General features: G+C 40.2%; 1 protein-coding gene across 1 annotated transcript in view; it reads right to left on the bottom strand.

Moving 5' to 3' along the window:
- CNTN4 (contactin 4) overlaps positions 1-21246 on the bottom strand; it is a 163133-nt gene that overhangs the window by 123080 nt on the left and 18807 nt on the right. Inside the window, exons 2-3 of the mRNA XM_031049239.2 lie at positions 3527-3653; positions 2274-2449 (exon numbers count right to left, since the gene is read on the bottom strand). Coding sequence (XP_030905099.1) covers positions 2274-2449; positions 3527-3653 — 303 coding nt within the window. The remainder of the gene's footprint in view (positions 1-2273; positions 2450-3526; positions 3654-21246) is intronic.

Raw genomic sequence — 21246 nt, 5'->3', positions numbered from 1 at the left:
CTAAAGGAAAATAACTCGATAAAAGGGAAGAATCTGAAAGCAAAAAGGTTTAAGAGAGAGCTCCAGCAGCTACAAAGAGTCTGCCCCAGTGTTTTAGGTAATTCCATGCAGAACCTACGAAGGGCCATGCAAAAATGATCACGTTCGAAATAAAACCACAGAAAGGCCCATAATTATATTAAGCAGTGCTACTGCATCCACACGTCTCAGATGTCAAGGCTGAAAACCACACATTACTAATACATATGCCCATTTTTATTGGTTCTTAGAGACAGAGATTTTGTAATAAACTACTCTGTATTTCATAAGTCAAGCTAATTCTGGTCGCAATCCCTTTCATTATACAAGACAAAATGACTTACTGCTTTGTGAAAGCACAGAGCCTACTTTCACAAATGTTATTTCTTTTTATTTAATCTAAATGTTTCTAATCCCATTATGCTGTTTTATCAATCTAAAATAAATTTTAGAAATTAAAAATAATAAATTTATTCAAGTTCCCCATAATTACTTTAACTGGAAAGGAACAAGCTTTGGTTTTGAATTTAACCTTCTTAACTATGAAACGGTCAAACCAAATTTGCATTTGGTCAGCTACAAAACTTCAAAGGTTTTGGCCACATATATCATTGATGAAGACAGATGAATTGATCAGGATTTAATAAACACTCTATCTGAAGCAAAGACAAAATGTGAAAGGTTTCTTACTTTTTGCAGAATTATCTGTGTTTGCAAGCTCTTGATTAATAAGCACCTAAGACTTTCAACAAGCAAGGGCATTGATGTAATTCACTACTCAAGTAGTCTGTGGCTACCACACTTTCCAGCATCAGGATCCTCCCTCCTAGTGCCACATCCTGAACTTTGAGGCTTGGGACCAGAGTCTGAAAACCTGCGACCTGGGTACCCAGCTTGTTCTTAAATTATTTACTTCAGCAAACAGCACAACTCCAGCCAATGGGGTGTGGAAGTGCTCTGCTCTGAGTAACAACGCTTCCAAGGCTCACCCTGCTAGCTAGCAGAAGGCCACAATCTGTAAGATGGAGCCTGCTGTGAGACACATGGTCTCCAGAGAAGCAGACCAGTGCACTATTTATGAAGCAATCACCTTGACATACTGAAACCTGAAGTGATGAGACTGGTCTGTAGGAAGCTGTCCATTATCCATCCAGAGCAAAAACACATCTTTAGTCATGGAAAACCACAAGCAGGTCATAAGCAAATGGATAATATATTGTGAACTACACAAGGAGACAAAGGACTTGGCTTTACTCACAGTAATATTTCCCATTATTCATCTCTCTATATTGTATGAACCTGTTTATTGGCATTTTTACCTTTTCATTTTTGTAGCTGGAGTACATCAGCTTCTCTCACCAGTCAGTCAAAAGCATCTTTCATTAAGCTCTACTGAAAGCCCAGGTCACCATTACTGATAGCTTCACATCTGGGAACAGACTGCCTTGAACTCCTGCACGCACATGTAAGGACGTTTCACAGGAGCTCCAGCTGTAATTACTGAGCTGCTATGTGCAGCCCTCCCAGGGCAACAGCACAGAGAAATCACACAGATGATGGATGAATAAACCCATGCATCTATTCTCTGCCTTCACCTTCACAACTACATGAGAAAAAAGATGACTCGTGGTCCTGAGCTATCATCTGCCCACTCTGAGTGACTTTATCTTCTAACTTGAAATGGCTTTACATAATTTCATATAATGTTAATTCATATAATTCTAATCAAGACCTGTGTCTTTTGTTATCCTTAGCTTTTGACAAGAAGCTGCAACTCTGATTTAACCCAAAATATGTATAAAGCAGGCTGTTTTCCCTTTTACACACAGACTTACAAAATATCACCCATATCTGAAGGTATTTGTACCCAAGTAGTGAAATGTAGGACTTGTGGAAACTGTTATTGTGAATATATTCCTTACAAAGAGTGTGATCCTTCAAATATTTTTAAGCTTTAATTCTCCAATGAAAGAAAAATCAATGGTGAAATCCCATTCGCCACATATTTTCCAAGGTGGCCTCTTTCTCAAGAAATAAGAGATTTCACCTTGCATACCACTTGTAACTTTATCTAAATCCTCATAAACCAAGGCAGCTATTTCTCATTCACATTTCCCCCTCTAAATCCAGATGTTTCCTCTAAGCCATGAACAGCTTAGAGAATACATATTAATGCATTAAAAAAGGTTAGGAAAGGAGTCATTGCTCTCTCCGTGTTTCCAGCACTCTGCAGGCACAGAGGCCACGTTACTTACAAGCAAACTGAAGCTTTGCTTCTCTGCTGACGATCGTTCCAAACGGGTTTGTTGCTACACACTGGTATGTTCCAGTATCTTGGGTTTTATTGGGATTATTGATCAACAGGTTGCCTTCCACCACGCTGTAGCGGTAATCCATACCGATGTCAATACTGGTTCCATTTAACTTCCACCTACAGCACAAAATGCCAAAGTCATATTCTGCTAATATTAACTGATACTCTTCAGTATTTGAAAATACAACAGGAAGTAAATACAGATTTAAAACACCTTTGACTACTTATTAAATACAAAAAATAAGGCATGAAAATGCAAATATCCTGCGCAGTATTCAAATAGTCCAGTATTTAACTGAAAGAGCAATATCCTTGACACATATTTCAGCCTCTGATATGATTAATGTTTTTGCAGTTGCTAGTGCTGCCGCTCCTTGGAATTAATCATTTTGCAACAGGAAGTCCGAGGAACAGAATCTTTAAACCATTCGTGTCCACTGAGTTGGTTTTTTTAACTCTCCCAACTTCCTGGCTATTTGCTTTTGAATTTCAGAGAATTCACTCAACAGCAGATGTTGTCACAAACTGGGGCACTGATGAATTCCAGCACCACGTTGCCCCTGTTACAACAACCCTCATCCCCACCAGCCCTCCATAGAGCATACTAGGGCACAGCAGCTGCAGAGCAGCTCTCTTTCCCAGAACATACAGAGGAACAACTGGAGCATGTTTGTACCTGTGAATCAACAGAGTTTATTGCATTAAATAGTAGGTTGTGTCAGAAGACAGTATGTTGGCTGAGGTCTAATGACTCTAATCTGTTTCAATTGGCATTTACTTTGGTGGAATAAAAAAGAGAAACGTGCAGAAGGAAAAAACCCAGCAGCCAAAATGATTTACAGCAGCAGTATCACAGTAGCAGTATAGCATCTTTTTTCTAAGGATTCCAACACAGTTACTAAGGCTGAAAGCAATTACGAGCTTTGTCCATGTTTATGGAAAAGGATGGTTAAGTTGGGAGCCAAGGCTATTTATAATCCTTTCATAATCTTTTTGAAATCCTATACAAAATTTGCAATTGCACTGCAATACGCAGTGATTTTGTGATGCCTCTTCTTTTTGTTATCAGCACTGGGGTAGGCTCCAGGGGCATCACCGAGTTACAGTGCATGATACACACAGGAGAATAGTTCTTGGGGATTACTGCTGTAAGCATGGAGATCCTGCCAAATAATAGTTCAACATTCAACAAACCCAATGGTTGGCCTGGGATTTCCTTTTACTTCGCAGCTCAGCTTCACTTTCTTTTCCTCTGAATCCAAGGGGAAGATCATGCTGTTGGGTTCCTGAAGGAAAACTGGCCCGTGCAGTGTATTGTCATCTGCATTGAACAGAGGAAAAATGCGACATATAATTAATGCAACCTCCACGTACCTAGTTTTAAAATACAAAATAAAGGCCATATATCATTCACCCCAGAAAAGACGCGATAATGACACTTTATTTAAAACAGCCATATTTTTTTTCCCCCAAAAAAAGCCACTGAACATTATGGGGAGTCAACATTCTCAAAAATGTCTGTGCACTAGATAGAGCACAGACCAAAATGTTACCCAGGGTTTAAGTGAATTGAATGAACAGCATAATTCTATTGCCATAGCAAGGCTCACTTCAAATCAATGTTTATTTTCACCTTTAAAAACTGAAATCTTTTCACTGTAAACTAAAAAAACTCCACATCATTAAATACAACCATGCAGCAACATGAGCCAGAGGATTCCCAGCATTTACAGCTCCCCCGCGATTCCCTCCATTACAACTGGTGCTGGCACCCTGGACTGAAACTGGTTTGCAATCAATGGGGTGTAACTGAGCATGAGCCCCTCAAAGGGGACCCATGGCTGTGTAAACCCTGTTGCACCTTCTTCCCTTTCCCAGCTGTGATGCCACAGGGATCTCCCAGGTACCAGGCCCTGTGTCTTGCCACGATCCCCAAGAATGAAAGTTCCAAGTGCCCAGTGCGAACTGCACCAGCAAGCACATTACATGCTTGTGCACTTCAGGCCATTAAAATCTCACACTAAATATAGGTAGAAAAGTGAAAACATTTTGGTGAAACAACCTGACATGACCTTCAAAGAATGCAGTAGTCATTTAACAGCAATCCAAAACTGCGGACTACTTATAGAAGCTTTCCTCATATGGACCTTTGTTTTTTACTTTACAAATACATTTTAATAGTTTGTGTTACTAATTCCTTCATATCTTCTTTTCTTTCACATCAAATATTTGCAATTTTTATCTGATCAATTTATCCTTTTTCTTACCCTTTTTCAAACCTTGTTAACAGGAACGGTCCCAAGGTACTGCTTTTCTCTGCCTGCCACTATGTAGTTAGAGTACAAGACTTCATGAAATCCACCAATATTGCTCAAAACACCCACAAAAAGCTACAACGTAAATTCACTGCTCTCCATCCTGTTTGTATTACACTTTCATTTTCACAGTAACTGCCCAGAACATAAAGGGAACCAGGTTTTCTTCCCTGAAAAAATCAGCTATCTTGCTTTCACTGAGAATTTTCCGCTCACTGGTTTCAATGTCTATCTGCCTTCCCTAGGTACTATGCAAGGAAGAATGCAGTGAAACTGCTCCCAGTCAGAAAGACTTCCAGCAGGTTGGATGAAGCCTTGGGTGATATGGTTTAGTGTGAGGTGTCCCTGCCCATGGCAGGGGGGTTGGAACTAGATGATCTTAAGGTCCTTTCCAACCCTAACTATTCTATGATTCTATGATTCTATGAATGGAAGGAGTTTTGTTTTAGCATTTTTTGAACTCTTTCTGATCATGTTCTGCCCTATCATTTTTACAGCATACTTCTGTCCTTGCAGAGTACCGCTTGGCAAAGGGCAATCGTGTGGGCCATCATGGTGCTGTTGCTGGTACCCACGGTTCCCTTGCTGCCCAGAGCAGGGACTCACAGGGGTACAAGCACAGATGGCAAGCTGGCCAGGGCAGCCATGCTGCTGGCTAATCGGCTGCCAGGAGTCCAACTTGAGGGATATGCAGGAAATCTGTGGGTACAGGAGGTCAGAGAAGAATGAATATATAAAATACAGTGATAATGGGATGTAGACAAAAACAACAAAGAAAAAGGATTGAGCAGAAGACGATGCATCTTCCCTATGGAAGGAGACTGAGAATATGAATAGCCCTCATATCTTCTGACACTCGCAAAACAGCTGGATTTATTATGGACAAGAACAATAGCACTGTATTCCAGGGAGAAAATTCTGTGGTCTCCACAGAAGGATTTCAGAGAGGCTTTGCCAGAAGATTATAATGGAACAACCTCTCCCTCATGTCTCCTCCCTCAGGCACTGCCACAAAAGAGAATGCACTAAGCATACAGTCATATCAGTTGTATTTATCTTTATTTTTAATTATATGTTAACAATATCTGACTGAGCCTCATCTATTCAAAACATATTTAATATATTCTCTAGCCTTAAAATTATACCTATGTGCAGCTTACTGTTGCTAGCAGAAAAAGATAATAATTACTATAAAGCATACAGGGCTAGATTATTATATCCTGAGTCGTTTCTGAGACCCAGGGCTGCTTCACTTAGTCTTATTCACTGTTAAAAAGAATATAATAATCTGGCCCATAAAGATTATAGCTCTGAGTACTATATTAATGGGTTTGAAAACAAGAGAATTAAAATACGTTTTCATTTACCCAGTCTTCTAACTGTAAAATATAGAAGCTGGCTGCATGCTCAGGTCCTGGGTGCAAGTTGATTCCACTCCCATAGGCAAGGAGCTTGACTGTGCTGCGATAGGCACACACTGACCATTCTGGATCATCCAGTTAGTGAACCATGCTGGCTCAGGTATCTGTGATATCAGCTGTGTCATCTGCCTCATACCCCACAATGGACTCAGCTCACACTACACTGTCATTTGCTGCTATTGCAATTATGGTGTGTCAATTTATATCACATCACGCTAGAGGTCAGATTCTTGGTCTTCCTCTCATCATAAGAAAATACACCTTGCATTAAGAAGTAGACAGCTCACCTAACTGAGTCAGGAAACACACACACAAACAAATCTAAGGGTCCAAATATGTCTGCATACGTCCAGGACATCACTTAGCTGCAGGATCAAGGCCCAGACTGTCATGGTGTAGTGTCCCTGGGTGAGACATTGGTCGTCAAGGTACAATGAAACTGGTCCATGTGATGCAACGGAGTGTTTGAAAGAGAGTTACATTTGTAAGAAACACTATAATCTGACTAATTAGTGAGCAGGGTAGAATTTAGAAAACACATCAGACAAAAGGCAGAGAACTACAGAGACAGAAATAGTGAAAAATGGGTGAAATGCCTAAATACTTAATTTGCCCAAGCTAAACTAGAAGCTCACAAAAGATCAAATGAAACCACCCTCTACATATTACATCTGCTGCTGACATTGTTTGACATTCAGCTTTTACATGGAGAAAAAATGCTTGCCCTTTCTGTTAGCCAGCAAGAAGAGAAGCCCTGGTACAACTACGACTTGGCTTTCCAGACAAAGGCACTGGGTAAGGAAGGAAGAAGCTCTGAAAACAGCTGCCAGCAAATAAGGGGAACAGAAGAGGAGCAAAAACCTTGAAACATTGGGTAGATGGAATTAGTTTGAGTGCCTTTCTTCTTTCTTTTATTGCTGCCAGTGTATAACCAAGATAAGCAAGCCCAAACTATTTAATCTTCAGCCTGTGGAGTCCTTTTGCTACAGTCTAATACGTGACTGAAATCGCTGCAGCCCAGATCCTAACAGAGTATGTGAGAGGAGTTGAGCCACAGTAGCTTACACAAGGGGCTGATTTGGTTCAAGGAACACTAAATAAGTCACTAATAACAGACTGCTGCCTAGATTCTTACAGACAGAAAATTAAAAGCACCTGTCCTATAAACAGTCCAACTTGACTAACTTATGTTACTATGTAGAAGAGAATCTCAGATGTGTAGTGTCTTCACAGGGAAATGCCTTTGCTCTATTGCAGTACGTGGTTTTGTGGCAGCAAAGTTTTGCTATCCAGAGAACTTAAAAATGTGAACTTTGTAATTTTTTTTTGTTGTTGTTATTGTATTAATAAATGTGGTAACTTCATTTCTGTTGCAATCACGCTCAGGGACTCTCAATCACAGAGTGACATAACACATTTTTAGCTTGTAACTAGGGAACACTAATAGCCTCTAGATCCGCAGAAACCCACTGATGCTAGAAGGAGGTTATTTCCTGAGCTTAGCAGGCTTTTCCTTTGCCCTTCTTTTCAGGTTGTGCTTATCAGGTTCTCTTCTTGTCATTTCATCAAACAGTGCATACACGTATATACACATGAAAACTGCTCAGTTATTTTAGCTCGCTTGGCCCTTTATGATATTCAGCAGCTGCTGCATAACCTTTGCTACTCCTTACACATTTGTTACTATCCTGGGAAAATACAATAAGTAATCTTCCTGGACAAGCTAACTGTTGAGACACTTTCCCAGTGACAGATTTTATTTTTCTGAGTTACGTTTCTTTTGCTGGAGCCTGAAATGAGTTAACCCAGAATGAACACTGAGCTGCCCTCAGCTTAAGACAAGTTGCAAACAAGATTGGTTACCAAAAAGCATTTATTTCCTCCCTGTCAGATGAAACAAATGTACTACTGCTCCGCTTCTGCCTCCTTTGAGGGAAGTGTATTTCTTTCAGCAAGATGCAGGATATAGGAAATTTCAGTAGATTTCATGATAAAATAAGACATTTTTAAACACAGTACAAGATATATGCCCATATGCTATTGGACAGAATGTGATAGATAATTCAGAAGAACATTCTGCTGTCCTAGCTTCTGCTAGGATATTTCCCCCCCAAGTGATTCACAAAATACATTAAAAAAACGCCAGATTAATTTAAATACATTTCAAATGAAGGGTGTATTTTCTGTGTCCCTCCACTACCCTAAATCTGAGTGCCAGCACATCCAGTGAGATGCTAACTGCTTGTCATTCTGTGCTTTTGAGGAACTGAAATGTGAATGCCAGCTGAGGTTAATTCACATGAACAGGTGAAACCATTCCTATTCTCTCCGAACATTAAGCCCAGTGGCAGATACTGTTACCTAAATAGAACTGCTTTAATTCTCATTGAAAGTTATGGCCAATTTGAGAGAAGGTTTAATTGAATATTCCACACTGTAGGGAAAGATAATAACTAAACTGAAGAGAGAATTCTTGGAGTATATCCTGTATAAATGATAAAAATCCTTTCCTTGTTTGCTGCTGAGGGAATTGGTTTCTGCTATGTATGCTTCATCCAGTGCTACAGTCAGTATTTCTTCAAGACATAACTGCACCTTGGGAAGAGCAACTCTTCAGGAAACTGAGAAGTGAAATGGATAGGACAGCTCAAGGGCATCGGTGATTAACACAACAGTCTGCTCTTCAAGGTTAGTCAGCTGCGTTACATCCTTCTGAGCAGGAAAAGACTAAATTGGATGGCTTGCTCTTTATTTTTTGCCTATCACTTCTATTAACATCAACTGCATATACAAATGGTGCTCACGGCTTTGAAATGACAAGAAAGGAATTTTTATACCAGGTAGCTCCATTCTAAATAATTCTGTAGACTTCCCAATGAACAAGACCTCCTAAAGGTGTTTCTCATTGAAAAATAACAAAAATGTGTTTAAAAAAAAAGGAGATTGAAAAAGTCATGTATGAAGTATTATTTTTAAGGAAGGGCCTCATAGCTCTGCACCAATGGAGATGATCACCAGCCTGCCTCCACCATTGGGCTGCTATCTGTTCCTGCCTACCACTGCACCATGGCTAGCCCACATCTTTGAGAAAGAAAAATAGTCAAGAATAATAATGAGAATGGAACAACAACAATCACATATTTTCAGCAAAGCTGAAGCAAATGGTGAGACTTTCCCCCTCCTTCTCATCATCACCCCACCACTGCATCAGATGCACTTTCTGCAGTTCCACTGTAATACTCTGAGCTGCGGGAGCAAAACACCCACCCAGCGATCCTGTTTGTGACATTCCCTGAAGGCTTGCTTATGGGGCAAGAAGCTGGATGAGTAAGAGAGCCACCACCTCTCTCCTGACTGCTTGCAGCACCAGCGTGCAGTACTGGGCTTGCTTTGGAGCACCCTACAGGTCTCCAACAGGGACCACAAGCCAGCTCCTCCCACTGTCACCTCTTTTCTGACATAATCTTATTTCCCAGATCACTCCTGTACCAAGTACAAGTGCACTTAAAGTGGGAATCCACGCTTGACAGGTGGCATCTGAGAGGCAAGTATCTGATGCCCGAGTTCAAAAGGGATGTCAGATATTCCTCAGAGACAGTAATGCAACCATAAGCATCCAGAAGACAGGAAGAAATAAATCTTCACTGTCATAAATGCTAGCATGGGAGAACTCCAGAATTTGAAATGGGAACAGTAATGATCTGACAACACTATTTATGGGTGACCTATGTATCTGGAGCAGTATGAATTAAAGGCAGGGTCAAACACATTCACCTCGACGCAAGTGTGCTCTGACCTCTGAGGGAAGCAGCTCAGGAGAGGTCAGGACCCAGCCCACCAGCCACCCCTGCCCGGGGTCCTGCTGCAAACGTGCAAATGCCAACCGCAGGTCAGGCTACAGCTTGGGGAACTCAGCTGTGAAACCTCTCACTCAGCCTGCCTGCCTGCACCACAGCAGTACTGTAACTTCACCTACTTAAATGCCACATGATTAATTATAGGAGATGCCAGCAAGTTAGCACTTTTCAAATAAAGTCTTGCTACCTGATCCACACACATGCAAAAGCAGCAAGTTTTCCCTGTGCCTCATTTACTAAGTCTAGACAGCCAGGAGGAGGCAGTTCCCAATGCAGCGTAATGAGCGACTTGTCCTACGACAAAAACCTTATTTAATAGAACGTAATTTGTGTTCTCTTAGTAAGTCAACAGCGTGATTATCACCACAGATGTTCTCTTCAGTGTATGATAAAAGCACATTTCTCCATTACTGCAGAAAATCACAAGTTTCTTCTCCAAGTGCCTTCTCCCTGAGTCATCACAGCCAACATCAGGAAAATAAACAGATAAACTTGCATTGCTCCATTAAGGATGATACAGCCCACAGTAGAGCTATGAATAATTATGAGACAGTAACAACAGTAATAATAACAGTAGTGCAATAAAACAGCACTGGGGCATCTGCAGGTCCTCTGCCAAAAGATCAGATACAAAAGGTAGCACAGAACTGGACTCCTATTTATTAATGATCAGGTTATTTGTTGATCTCTAGTGCTGAAATAGTAAAAATAACCAAAGAGATATTTTTGAAAGATACTTTAAAATACTTAAATAATAATCAGGCTTGTTCTGATGTCTTATAAGTTAAGCTCTAGCCCTGAGGAAATAATTCAGCAGAGTTATATATCCAACCCCAGAAACACAGGATTGTGACAGGAAATTAAAATTCTGCCCTTACCTAGCACAATACATCTACTGTTTCCACTGAGCAGTAATAAATAAATAAACAAGGGCACATTTTTCTTCTTGAAGTAACAAAGACATACATTCTGCTTTTGAGATGAAAAATACCACAGTTTCACCGGGTTCTCAAAAGCTGCTGCATAACACATCTATTCTGAATGTGTTCAAACTTTTTCTGTCACTAGGAATAAGAATTCTAAACCTGAATTATCTAAAAACCTACATTAAACTGCTTGTTCTCCTACACTTAACTAGGGGATGCAGACAGCTCAAATTATCTTTGTTGCTGTTGTGCACATGCAGCTCTCATGGATTTGAGCTGTGTCCAGAAATCCACCTGCCAGAATGCCTTTAGCATGCTCCTGAACTGAGCCCTGGTCAAAACACGACTTGCCTCTTCAGTTGTTGGATAAATTTCCCTCAGTTTTCTTTTTCATTCTCTCCTATGACCATTGTTATAACAACTCAGAGTATTGTGTCAGTACTTAATTCGTCAGATCTACTGGTTAGAAGCAAAAAAAGTCATACTCTTACATTAGCTCATGTTCCTCTTGTTTCACAAGTGTACATGGAGACAAAATGAACACATTCATAGCGACCAAATGCTGGGCTATTACTTCCTCTGTGAATGGAAGTGAAATGACAGGTGTGATGGACATCACCTGCATGAGCTGTGCTCATTTACATGCAACTCCCTGCTACATGCTTCAACTGCAGCTGAACATCTTGAAAATGACGCTTACTTGCCAATGCAAACATCATTTTGCCAATCTGCTTTAAATACTGTATATTTAAGAACTGAGTTCAGAACATCTCCAATGACTGGATTACAAAGAGCCTTAGATGAAATACTCACATTTAATCTGTTTAATTGTTTATGTGTTTTTTAATTCTTTCAACTCAACAAATGACACTTTCAACTGAGGAGGTCAGTCAGTGACAGAGAAATTGGTTCTTAAGGGAGACAGAATTGCAGCTCATGGTGTACTCCATTCACGGCACAAATTATAACCACTGAAGAGGAGCTTTGAGACACCTTGCCTCAATCCATTATCCTCATCCATCACCACGCACACAGGTGATGGCCATAGTGGGGGTAGCAGCCACATCATGTGCATGGTAAATTGTGGCCTCAGATTCTCATAGCCCTGTGCCATCAGCAGTGGTGGCTTCCAGAGCTGTTTGTAACCTCTTAGGAAAGCACAGGCAAAGTCCAACCACGAGGACTGCTCCCAGGATCTATGAATTATGACTGCATCTGTATCTTGTAGCTAGAAATTGATACTGGGCTGATTTTTTTTTTCTATTCCTGTTGAAAACAAGTCCTGGATGCAATGGACAGAAACTGCAATTCAGGTTGAAAATGGTTTTTGCCTAGTAAGGGACCTGAATCTGTTAAATTCTTTCAGAAAGTTGTTGCTAGCATCCTAGACTACTAGAAGTCTTTATACTCATACCTGATAATAGAATCATAGAATAGTTAGGGTTGGAAAGGACCTTAATATCATCCAGTTCTAACCCCCCTGTCATGGGCAGGGACACCTCCCAATAAACCATGCCACCCGAGGCTCTGTCCAACCCGGCCTTGAACACCGCCAGGGATGGAGCATTCACAGCTTCCCTGGGCAACCCATTCCAGTGCCTCACCAACCTTACAGTAAAGAATTTCTTCCTTATATCCAATCTAAAATCAGTTTGACATTACCTTCATTTCTGACCAATCCCCTGTACAGCACATTACTGTGCACACAAATTTGCCTTTAACCCTTCTTCAATCTCCTCCCAAAGTCTGCACTTTGAGAGAGCTCTTTGTGGATGAAGTATTATAAATACCTTAAAGGTCTGTACTAATTACCTATTGATTTAACGTGTTGATATAATTGTTGTCTTCCAAGAGCACATACTATTGTAAGATATTTTCAATTGTCTTGAGTATGAGAGGGAATATGAAATGACTATTAAAAAAAAGGCAGAATTAGTAGGTGCTTGTGCATATTTTAAAGCTACATATTTCCTTTCTGAAATACCTCCCTGAACTTCAATTGACTTTAATTTCTCATGTAATAACAGAAGTGTGTAAAACCCAGGCTAAAAAAATGCTATCCTCCCCACCCCACCAGAGGATAGTAAAAGGCTATAAAACACTCGCATTGAAAAAGCCTTTTTCCTTTAAAATCCTGAAGCCTTAGAAAAGAGAAGTCCCTGGGGCAACAACCTATAATCTCTGTATCATCTGTTGCTTGAAAAACAAAGACAACTCTGGCAGTGTGTACAGGCTCTCAATTGATGGAAGAGCCCAGCTTCACAGAATTCTCCAAGGTGAAAGGAACTGTCTCTGGTACATTGCTTCAAGGTGAAGCCTGATTTTTGTTTTCAGGTTTAAGTACATTAGCGACTGTCCAAACTAAAACTGACTCCTGCCAACATTTTCTCCAGCTATTTACAGAGAGATCTAGGTAATGGATTCCCTTCTGAAACATTTGTGAATATGCAGATTGAATTACCAGCAACTTGTGAGCAGTGCAATATTGCTCCTGGGTAGCAGTGAGCAAGGGACCATCAGACTGGCATACTTAGAGCAAAAGACCATTTGCACTGTGCCACTGGTTAGAAAATGCAGGTATGGTGGTTCAGTTTGTCAACAGAGCACCGCAAATATTGTTTATTTTGGGTCATGAACACACACTTTGCAATTATTACAAGAAAACATAATTCTGTATACAAGAGAAGAGATCAGGGATGACTTTGACACTCGGCTGCACAGTATTAAGAGCAGTGCTGAGAGCTGTTGTAATAAGCCTTTGCTTATGCCCAGAGTACATAGTGCTGCTGAGTAATTATGGGAATATCAGGAATGCTTTCCTAGGAGACCAGCACTGAGCTAGCATGCTTGACTTACTGCCAACCAACAGGCACAAAATATGAGCAAAGCAGAGAGTAAACCAGCTATTTCTTAACTCAATACAAAACATGCATATTTCTCCTTGTCTGTTTGGTTTTGGCAATACTTGAACATTTGCTTATCCCTGGGGCAAGACTAAAACATGACAAAGGAATGAAGTTTCATCATCTCCACCTGTTGGAGTTGTGTCTTCTCCCATGTTAGTCAACTGAAGGTGCTAGTCAGATGTAGTTAAGATGTGCAGCTTTTGTTTAACTGGCAACCATTTAGCAGAGATGAGTATACAAAAGCAGAGATGGTGGAATTAACACAGCAGTGGAATTAAATTGTAAATACATTGCTGCAAAAAAAAAATGCTTGTGATTTGCAATTCCTCTATCTGATTTTCAATATAACAAAGGAGTAAGAAAAGAGCACATGGGAGATGAGTACAGTTTCTCCCAAGATACAGCAGTCATGGCTATGAAGGACAGTGCTTGTTCATTTTCAAGTCCAGGGAAGGATGCAAGACCACCACACCTGTACTTCAGCAGTGGAGCCTTTCACAGCCCCTCTCAGACTCCTCTTCTTGAGATATGTAGCTCCCTACAGCATGTGTCTGTTACAAATTCAACATGATGTTTCACACATGGCCCCATGAGCAAATACTGCATATTCAGTAACATATTCAGAGTAAGATAAGCATGGGGTTTGTGTCCTTCCTATCTGACTATTGGCACAGGCACCTTTTAAGCATCTGCTTTATTACAAGTATTATATCATATTTTTGCTACTATTTCTAGCAAGTCCAGCTCTTGCCTTAAGAAAAACAGGACAATACCTCAATATAACCATTCCCAGTATTACTGAAAGAATGGTGAGACAGGGAAAACTCCTGTTTATAATGTAATGTATTTATATTTTTGGTGCAAAATTTGGCATCAGCTTGTAATGGTCTCCAGCTGCCTTGAATGCAAGACTGATGGCATCCTGGGTATCTGGGGTTTAAACATAACCAGCGTATTTAGGAAAAGAGAATAACCCCTGTTTCACAGTTACACAAAGAAGTAAATCAAAGCCCTTTTTGCAGTCCTTGCTGTACTGCACGCTCTCTTGAGATGTGCCAGGCATCACACTGCACGGTATCATGATGCTGGGCAGGCTGCTGGCCATGAACAGGAAAACCTCACTAGGTTTTCCCATTGCTGCTAGAGCAAGAAAGCATTTAATCCTGTAAACAGGATACAACGCTATAATCTCCAGGTGGGTATGTTATATAAATGGATTTGAGGAATTTGAAGACTGCTGTTGGGAGACCAGGCTGGCACCTCAGCTGACATAAATCTCTGTAACTTCATCAGTCAGTGGACTTGCATCAATTCAGCTCACATTTGAGGTGGTGGTCTTCAATTTCTTTAACTTTTTAATGTTTCTGTAACCCTCAGCAGAGCAGGAATAAAAAGCATTCCTGCTCTCCAATGGATGATTCCCTGCACAGAGAAGCCACGGCACAGGGGAGCTTCTGCAGCTCTGGCTGCCGGGGCACACCAACCACCAGCAACCATGTCCTGCACAGCCACCCTTAGTACAGGGACCTGCAGTGCCCCAGACACTCTGCAGCCCTTCTTCTCAAAGTCACAATTTACCCCCATTTATTTCACAGGGTCAACCCCTTTAGGAAGGTGGCGTGCAAACACGAGATCCCACATAAACCCAGCATTAAAGTTAATGTCACTGAATATCAAATTGAGGTTGGCTTAAATAAAGTTCCTGGAGTTCAATCAGAACTCATCATCAAAAGAGCAACTGGGAGCACAATCGGTACAATTTGCCCATGGATAGCATGTATTCCTTTAATTTTTTAAAAATGTTATGAACTTTAAGTAGCACAGCAGGAAAAAGGTATCAGTAACAGCTGTCAAAACCCTGACTTTTATGACTTCTTACACTACAATTTATCACCCTCAAAAATTGCTCAGATTGATGGCATTTATGAGTAGAATCTTCCTTCTATGTCACATAATACTACCAGGTTAAGCTTTCAAACATTCCTCACTCATGTTCAAAGAGCAGCATGGTGGGGCTGCCCCAGAGACAGAGTTCATCTCTAATGGCCTATTTAAACCTCCACCACCCAAGGTGGCTTTGGGAAGAAAAGCTCCTTTTTAAGGTGTTTCTTATAACAGGAGAAAACCACTCCTGGAAACAGACCCTAATGCAATAGAAGGATATCAAAGAGCAGCCACTACCAAACAGTGTAGGCTATCCCAAAGGTAAAGTTTCAGTTTTCTTTGCTTATGGAGACTTCTGGGTCTTCATCAGGAGGATGCTGATACTCAGACATAAATATTATACAAAATGAAGTGACTTGTGAACAGGCACTTCAGATTAGACTTTGTCCTGGTGCAAACAGCATTTTCCATGAACAATTTGCAAACCAGTGCCATTGTGATAGATACAACAGTCTACCACATCTTCCAAGGCCTTCCCACTGTCATGGGTACCAAGGAGAAGCCAAGCGAGAAAGCTGACCAATGCACAGCAGTTTACAGGAGCCTGTCCTCTCTGTGTGCCTACACTGAGAACTGGCTGCATCCTGTCACCTAGAGGGACTGAGGACAAACACAAAATAATTGTATCTCCAGGGATGAAATACAGCTAGCTGTTCCCCTGAGGAGGCTCTTGTTTTGCTGTTAGACAAAGGACATAAGGAAAAGCTCTGAAGAAGTGCACTGTAATAGAATGACTAGGGATAAAAAACAAATTCAGTATCAATGTGCAGAGCAACTCAACAGTCAAATGGAAGGGAGATCATGTACATTTCTTCAAGAGAAAGTCACCTGACTGGAGCCTATTACTTTCTAATTTAAAAATACATTTATTTTATTGTTCAACAAGAAATTATATTTTACTCTGTTGATGTAATCCAGTGAAATAAATCAGTCACTACATAACGTCCTCTTATGCCAAACCAGTAAGTTGCTGGGACCTTTATAAAAGTCATATATTAGAACTTCAGTGCAAACTAATGGATGTTATTCTTTGCTGTGTTTTACAAAAAAATAGCCCCAGATATCAGGACAATGCCAAAATCAGAGCTACTCATCTGAATGCTATGACCATCTGCAGTGCTTTGGCAACTGGGAGACAACAAGCTCCAGGATAACAAGTCGTTTTACTTCTTTTGGTATATTACAAGTCAGAAGTTAAAAGCAAGAAAAGTAACTAAAAGAATGTAATTTCATTCCACTGAAAAGAAGGCTTAATGGGTAATCAGAATAATGTGCACTGCTCCAGCAATTTTTTCCATGACAATTAATAAAAAATAATGACTTTCTCTGTTTTGAAAATTTAGGATTATACTGGATTGAGAATGCACTACAAAGAACGTCCTGCTTGCTTTATTAGATGCCTCAAAGAGAAATAATTTCTGCAAGCTGCCTTTTATCTGGAACAAAGAGCTTCAGTTTAAACTTCTTGAAGAACACCACCACAGCATCTCCATAACGAACAATGTGTGGACCAAGTAACTAAACAGCAAATAATTCTTTATAGATCAGTCTGATAGCATTCTGCCATCTCGTCAGAGCATTCTTCTGTGAGCAGCTGGAAATCAGCGCCATGAAGTAAGTTTCTCTTGACCCATTTGCTGCTCAAACTATTGTACCAGAGAGTGCTTTACATGAGAAGTGCTGCTACTCTCAGCATTGTGGCTGCTGGGGAAGCTTGTAGGAGCACTAAATAGGCAGCAAAAAAATAATTGAAAGACATGACAACAAATGCCTTTTTAGAACAACTGCCTTTTTAAATATGCACGAGATGGAAATGATAATACATAATTAATACATGTACAGCTGTATAACAAAAATAGTGTTACGCTATCTGCTAAAGCACATCAGTGGCAGCGTTACAGTGCAGTAGTATAGTACTGAAGGAAGTGCCTAAACAGGTGGATAAACAGAACGGTTTCTTTCTCATGGGTTTTAAGTGCTTTCATAGTACCATCACATTTGTTACCCTCAGACCTTAAATATACACATCATTCATTCTTCAATCATAATCTGTCTCATATAGTAGGATGATCTTTGTCAATGCTGGAAATGCAAAACATCACTCAAACCTGGTCTTGTTTATTCTGCACCAATATAAAAATACGTTCCTTCATGCTATGTTGTTATGCAGTGTAGCTGTTTACAAAACTGGATATTCCACCATCCAAGTTTGCTCATTGCTTACAAAGGGAGCTTACAATTATTCAATAACCACTGCCCTGTAGGCAATGGTACCCAGGGGAGCTTCAAGCCCTGTCCCTGTCCAAACTACCTGGAACTAGTAAAACCTTTGTCTCTGAACTGGTCCCAAGTTCTCCACTTCACTTTTTTCCATCTCTATCATCCATTAGAAAAACAGGGATTTAAATTGCAATCAACTTGTTCACTGAAGGTTGTGTGACTTGAATTAAGCTTTGCAATTCAAAAAATGTACCTGAGCTACATAATGAAAAATTGCAAAAAATGTATTTTATACACAATTGCAGCCATTTGCAGGCTGTTCACAACACATTTTGCCTGGTACTGTATGAATCAAAATGTACCCCTATAATTAGAACAGGAATTAACTGCAACAGTCAAGCTGTTAAAGTCAGGTGTTAAATGCTGACTTCACTTGACACCTCAACAGGATTCTGGTCCTTGCAATTAATATCCTCTAATTAAGGAGGTTTTCCCCTATATTAAGTCAACTGCCAACTAATTACTATATCCTCCAATGAACAGACTTAAAAGCTTGTAAGTCTGGTTTGCAGGTTTTTTTTGTTAACTTTGTTAAAACCTTAACTCTTTTTGTCCTTTGAACTTCTATGTAAACTTTTTCTTTTACTCTTTATTCAGTACAAATTTACCCTTAGCCTTCTCCCAGGTAAGCGAAAGCATGCTGGGTTACTGCTGCAGCAGTATAACTTTGCTTATCTCCACAAAAGAACTCAAAGTATCTTAATATTAAAGAACAAATGTATACAGTAAAAAGTACACTGTGAGCATGTCTATATGCATGGTAATGCAGTAAATATTGCCCTTAAACATTTCTCTAATCCCACAGATGATTTTTCACCTGGCTGGGTTTATTCACTGGAAAACCAGCAGGATCCTTCTTAAATAAAGCAACTCTTTCCTCCCAAAGGAGAGGAGGACCACCGAAGCGATCAGTGAAGCACACTACCCGCACCGCCCAGTGTGCACACACACCCCATACCCCATATGGGCATCAGTGGTTAGCTTGGAAAACTCATTCACTCCCCACGCTCCCCTGCAGCTCCCACCACATCTCCTCCAGCTGTTCCGCCAACTTCCAATTCACAAAAGCAAAACCTCTTTAGAACCAAAATAAATACTAATCTTAAATTCATTGTACCCTGACAGCAAATAAGTTTGCTGTGCTTACTTCAGCATGAATAAAAAGCCCGCAAGGAGACTCCTACATAAGAGCATATTTACAAGTTCCATTACCCACTGCAGAGATTGATGTAATAAACCTATAATAAAAAGCCTCATGTTATGGATTTCTCTAATGTTTCTCATCAAACAGCCTGTATTATCTTGGCTTGTGTATTCAATTTAAAATAGGTTTTCAATAAGTGCCTTGAAGCTAGAGGTCATTTTCACTTAGATTTCCAACATGCAGGGACGTGTACTGTCTTTTCCTGCCCTCGGAAACTAAGAGCTGTTTGTAGCTTGGTCAAGTACAGTTTACAAAGTAGGCAGACGGATGGATTAGAGAGAACAAGAGAGAATATATTATCTGTATACCTAGTCATATCTTACACCTATAGCCAAAGCTACCAGGGGCACAGGCCCTGTTATGCAATTTATTTTTATTACTAAATAGAAGGATGTAGTTGTTCCTCATGAGATAAAACCAGCGCACAGAAATTGTTTTGCCACCAACTGTCACCTTATTTGTATTTCATACTGTCTGGTTGCAACACAACCGAGGTGTTTCCTGTGACCTGCAGGCAGACTACCTTGGATCTGCAGTAGTTACTTCACCTTTTAGTAGAAATAGTACAAAATGGTACATCAGATGCAGTGTTTGGGGATGCAGGCAATTGCTACATACTTGTACCTATTTAATTTTTTTCCCTGGCACCAGATTTAGCTAATAACCAACAGTTCCTAATTAAGGTCCAATGCAATTTACCTCAGGACACATTTCAAATCACTACAAGGTAATTATGGTAATATTTTCCTCAGTTATTAAATCATTTAAATATGCTGTTTTATTTTCAGTTCTTAACCCTTTACTCCACAATGTCCCCTGCTCACTTTGAAGCAGCTTCACGGTACACCAATTTTTCATTTATCTCCATTTCAATGACACAATTTCTGCTAAAGCCTCTTGTTCAGTCCCAGTGCAATCGATTCACTGTCATCATGGGTTGTTTTTTGTCTGATTTCAATGGACATGGGACATGAAGTCCATGTCTACAGATGTCAGAGAGAAAGAAGCCTCATGGATATTTAGACTTTGCATGTCAACCATTTATGACTTTTTTCCTTGTAATCAAGTCTTCCTTTCATTAGTCATGCAATAGCAGTAATAAAAGTCCACAACTCCATGGCCTGCTTTTTAGAAAGAATAAAACTGTGCTTTTTTGATAAGTTAACATTTTGCAGAACAAGCTGCTGAAAATGTTGGAATCAAATAAAAGCAGAGATATACTGAAGCAAAGATGAAATAAAACTGTATTAAATTGAAATCAACACCCTCAAATTTAATGAGAAGAGCAGATACCTTTGCCATCAATCTCATTGCAAAAAAGGGGAAGGGCACTCAGAGGTGGGCAGCATGCTTGCTGTCAGAAAAGGTTAAAAATAGGTAGCTTGTTGTACATCAGTTGATGCTCTGACAGATGGACAGACATCTTCCCAAGGGGTAGAAGATTCTTCCCAGTCACAACAGGAGCACATCCAAAAATCTCTTAAAAACCCAACGGATACTTTAAAATAACAACGGCAAAATAATGCTCTCCTGTGTATATACGTAAAGTTCAGGCAAAGTTTTCTTACATGGAAAACAAACTATACGCACTCACCTGCACTGTGACAACTTTAGCCTACTCAAGCTCTTACATTTTTCACTGTGGTAGTTCAACAGCAGCAGCATGACTGCGCCCTTGCTGATCTTGAGTTCATGGGTAATCACTGCATTGTAAGCATTTGGGTGAAGACATCACACCATGCCTGATTTCCGCACTGAAATAGCCTCTGAATTAAAAGACTCCAGGTCAAACTGCACTGTGAAGCTTAAGCCTGTTACATGCCACATTTATGGAATGCTTCAAGTGGCGTTAAATGAAGACACCATTAGACATTTAATGATGCCATTCTCACTGTCGCAAACAATGTTTCACCTTCTTTTTTATCCACCCAGCCATAATGACACGTTTTGGTCTGATATTTCTACTTCAAATTAACAGGTTCTCATCTGCCAGAGTCCAGTCCCCTTTACATGCCTGCACTTTCACTGTACTGAAATATCACTTTAATTTCAGGTTACAAT

The sequence above is a fragment of the Melopsittacus undulatus genome, chromosome 9, assembly GCF_012275295.1.
Source record: "Melopsittacus undulatus isolate bMelUnd1 chromosome 9, bMelUnd1.mat.Z, whole genome shotgun sequence".
NCBI lineage: Eukaryota > Metazoa > Chordata > Aves > Psittaciformes > Psittaculidae > Melopsittacus > Melopsittacus undulatus.
The sequence above is the reverse complement of the archived record's forward strand: the minus strand, read 5'-3'. Positions and strand labels throughout refer to the sequence as shown.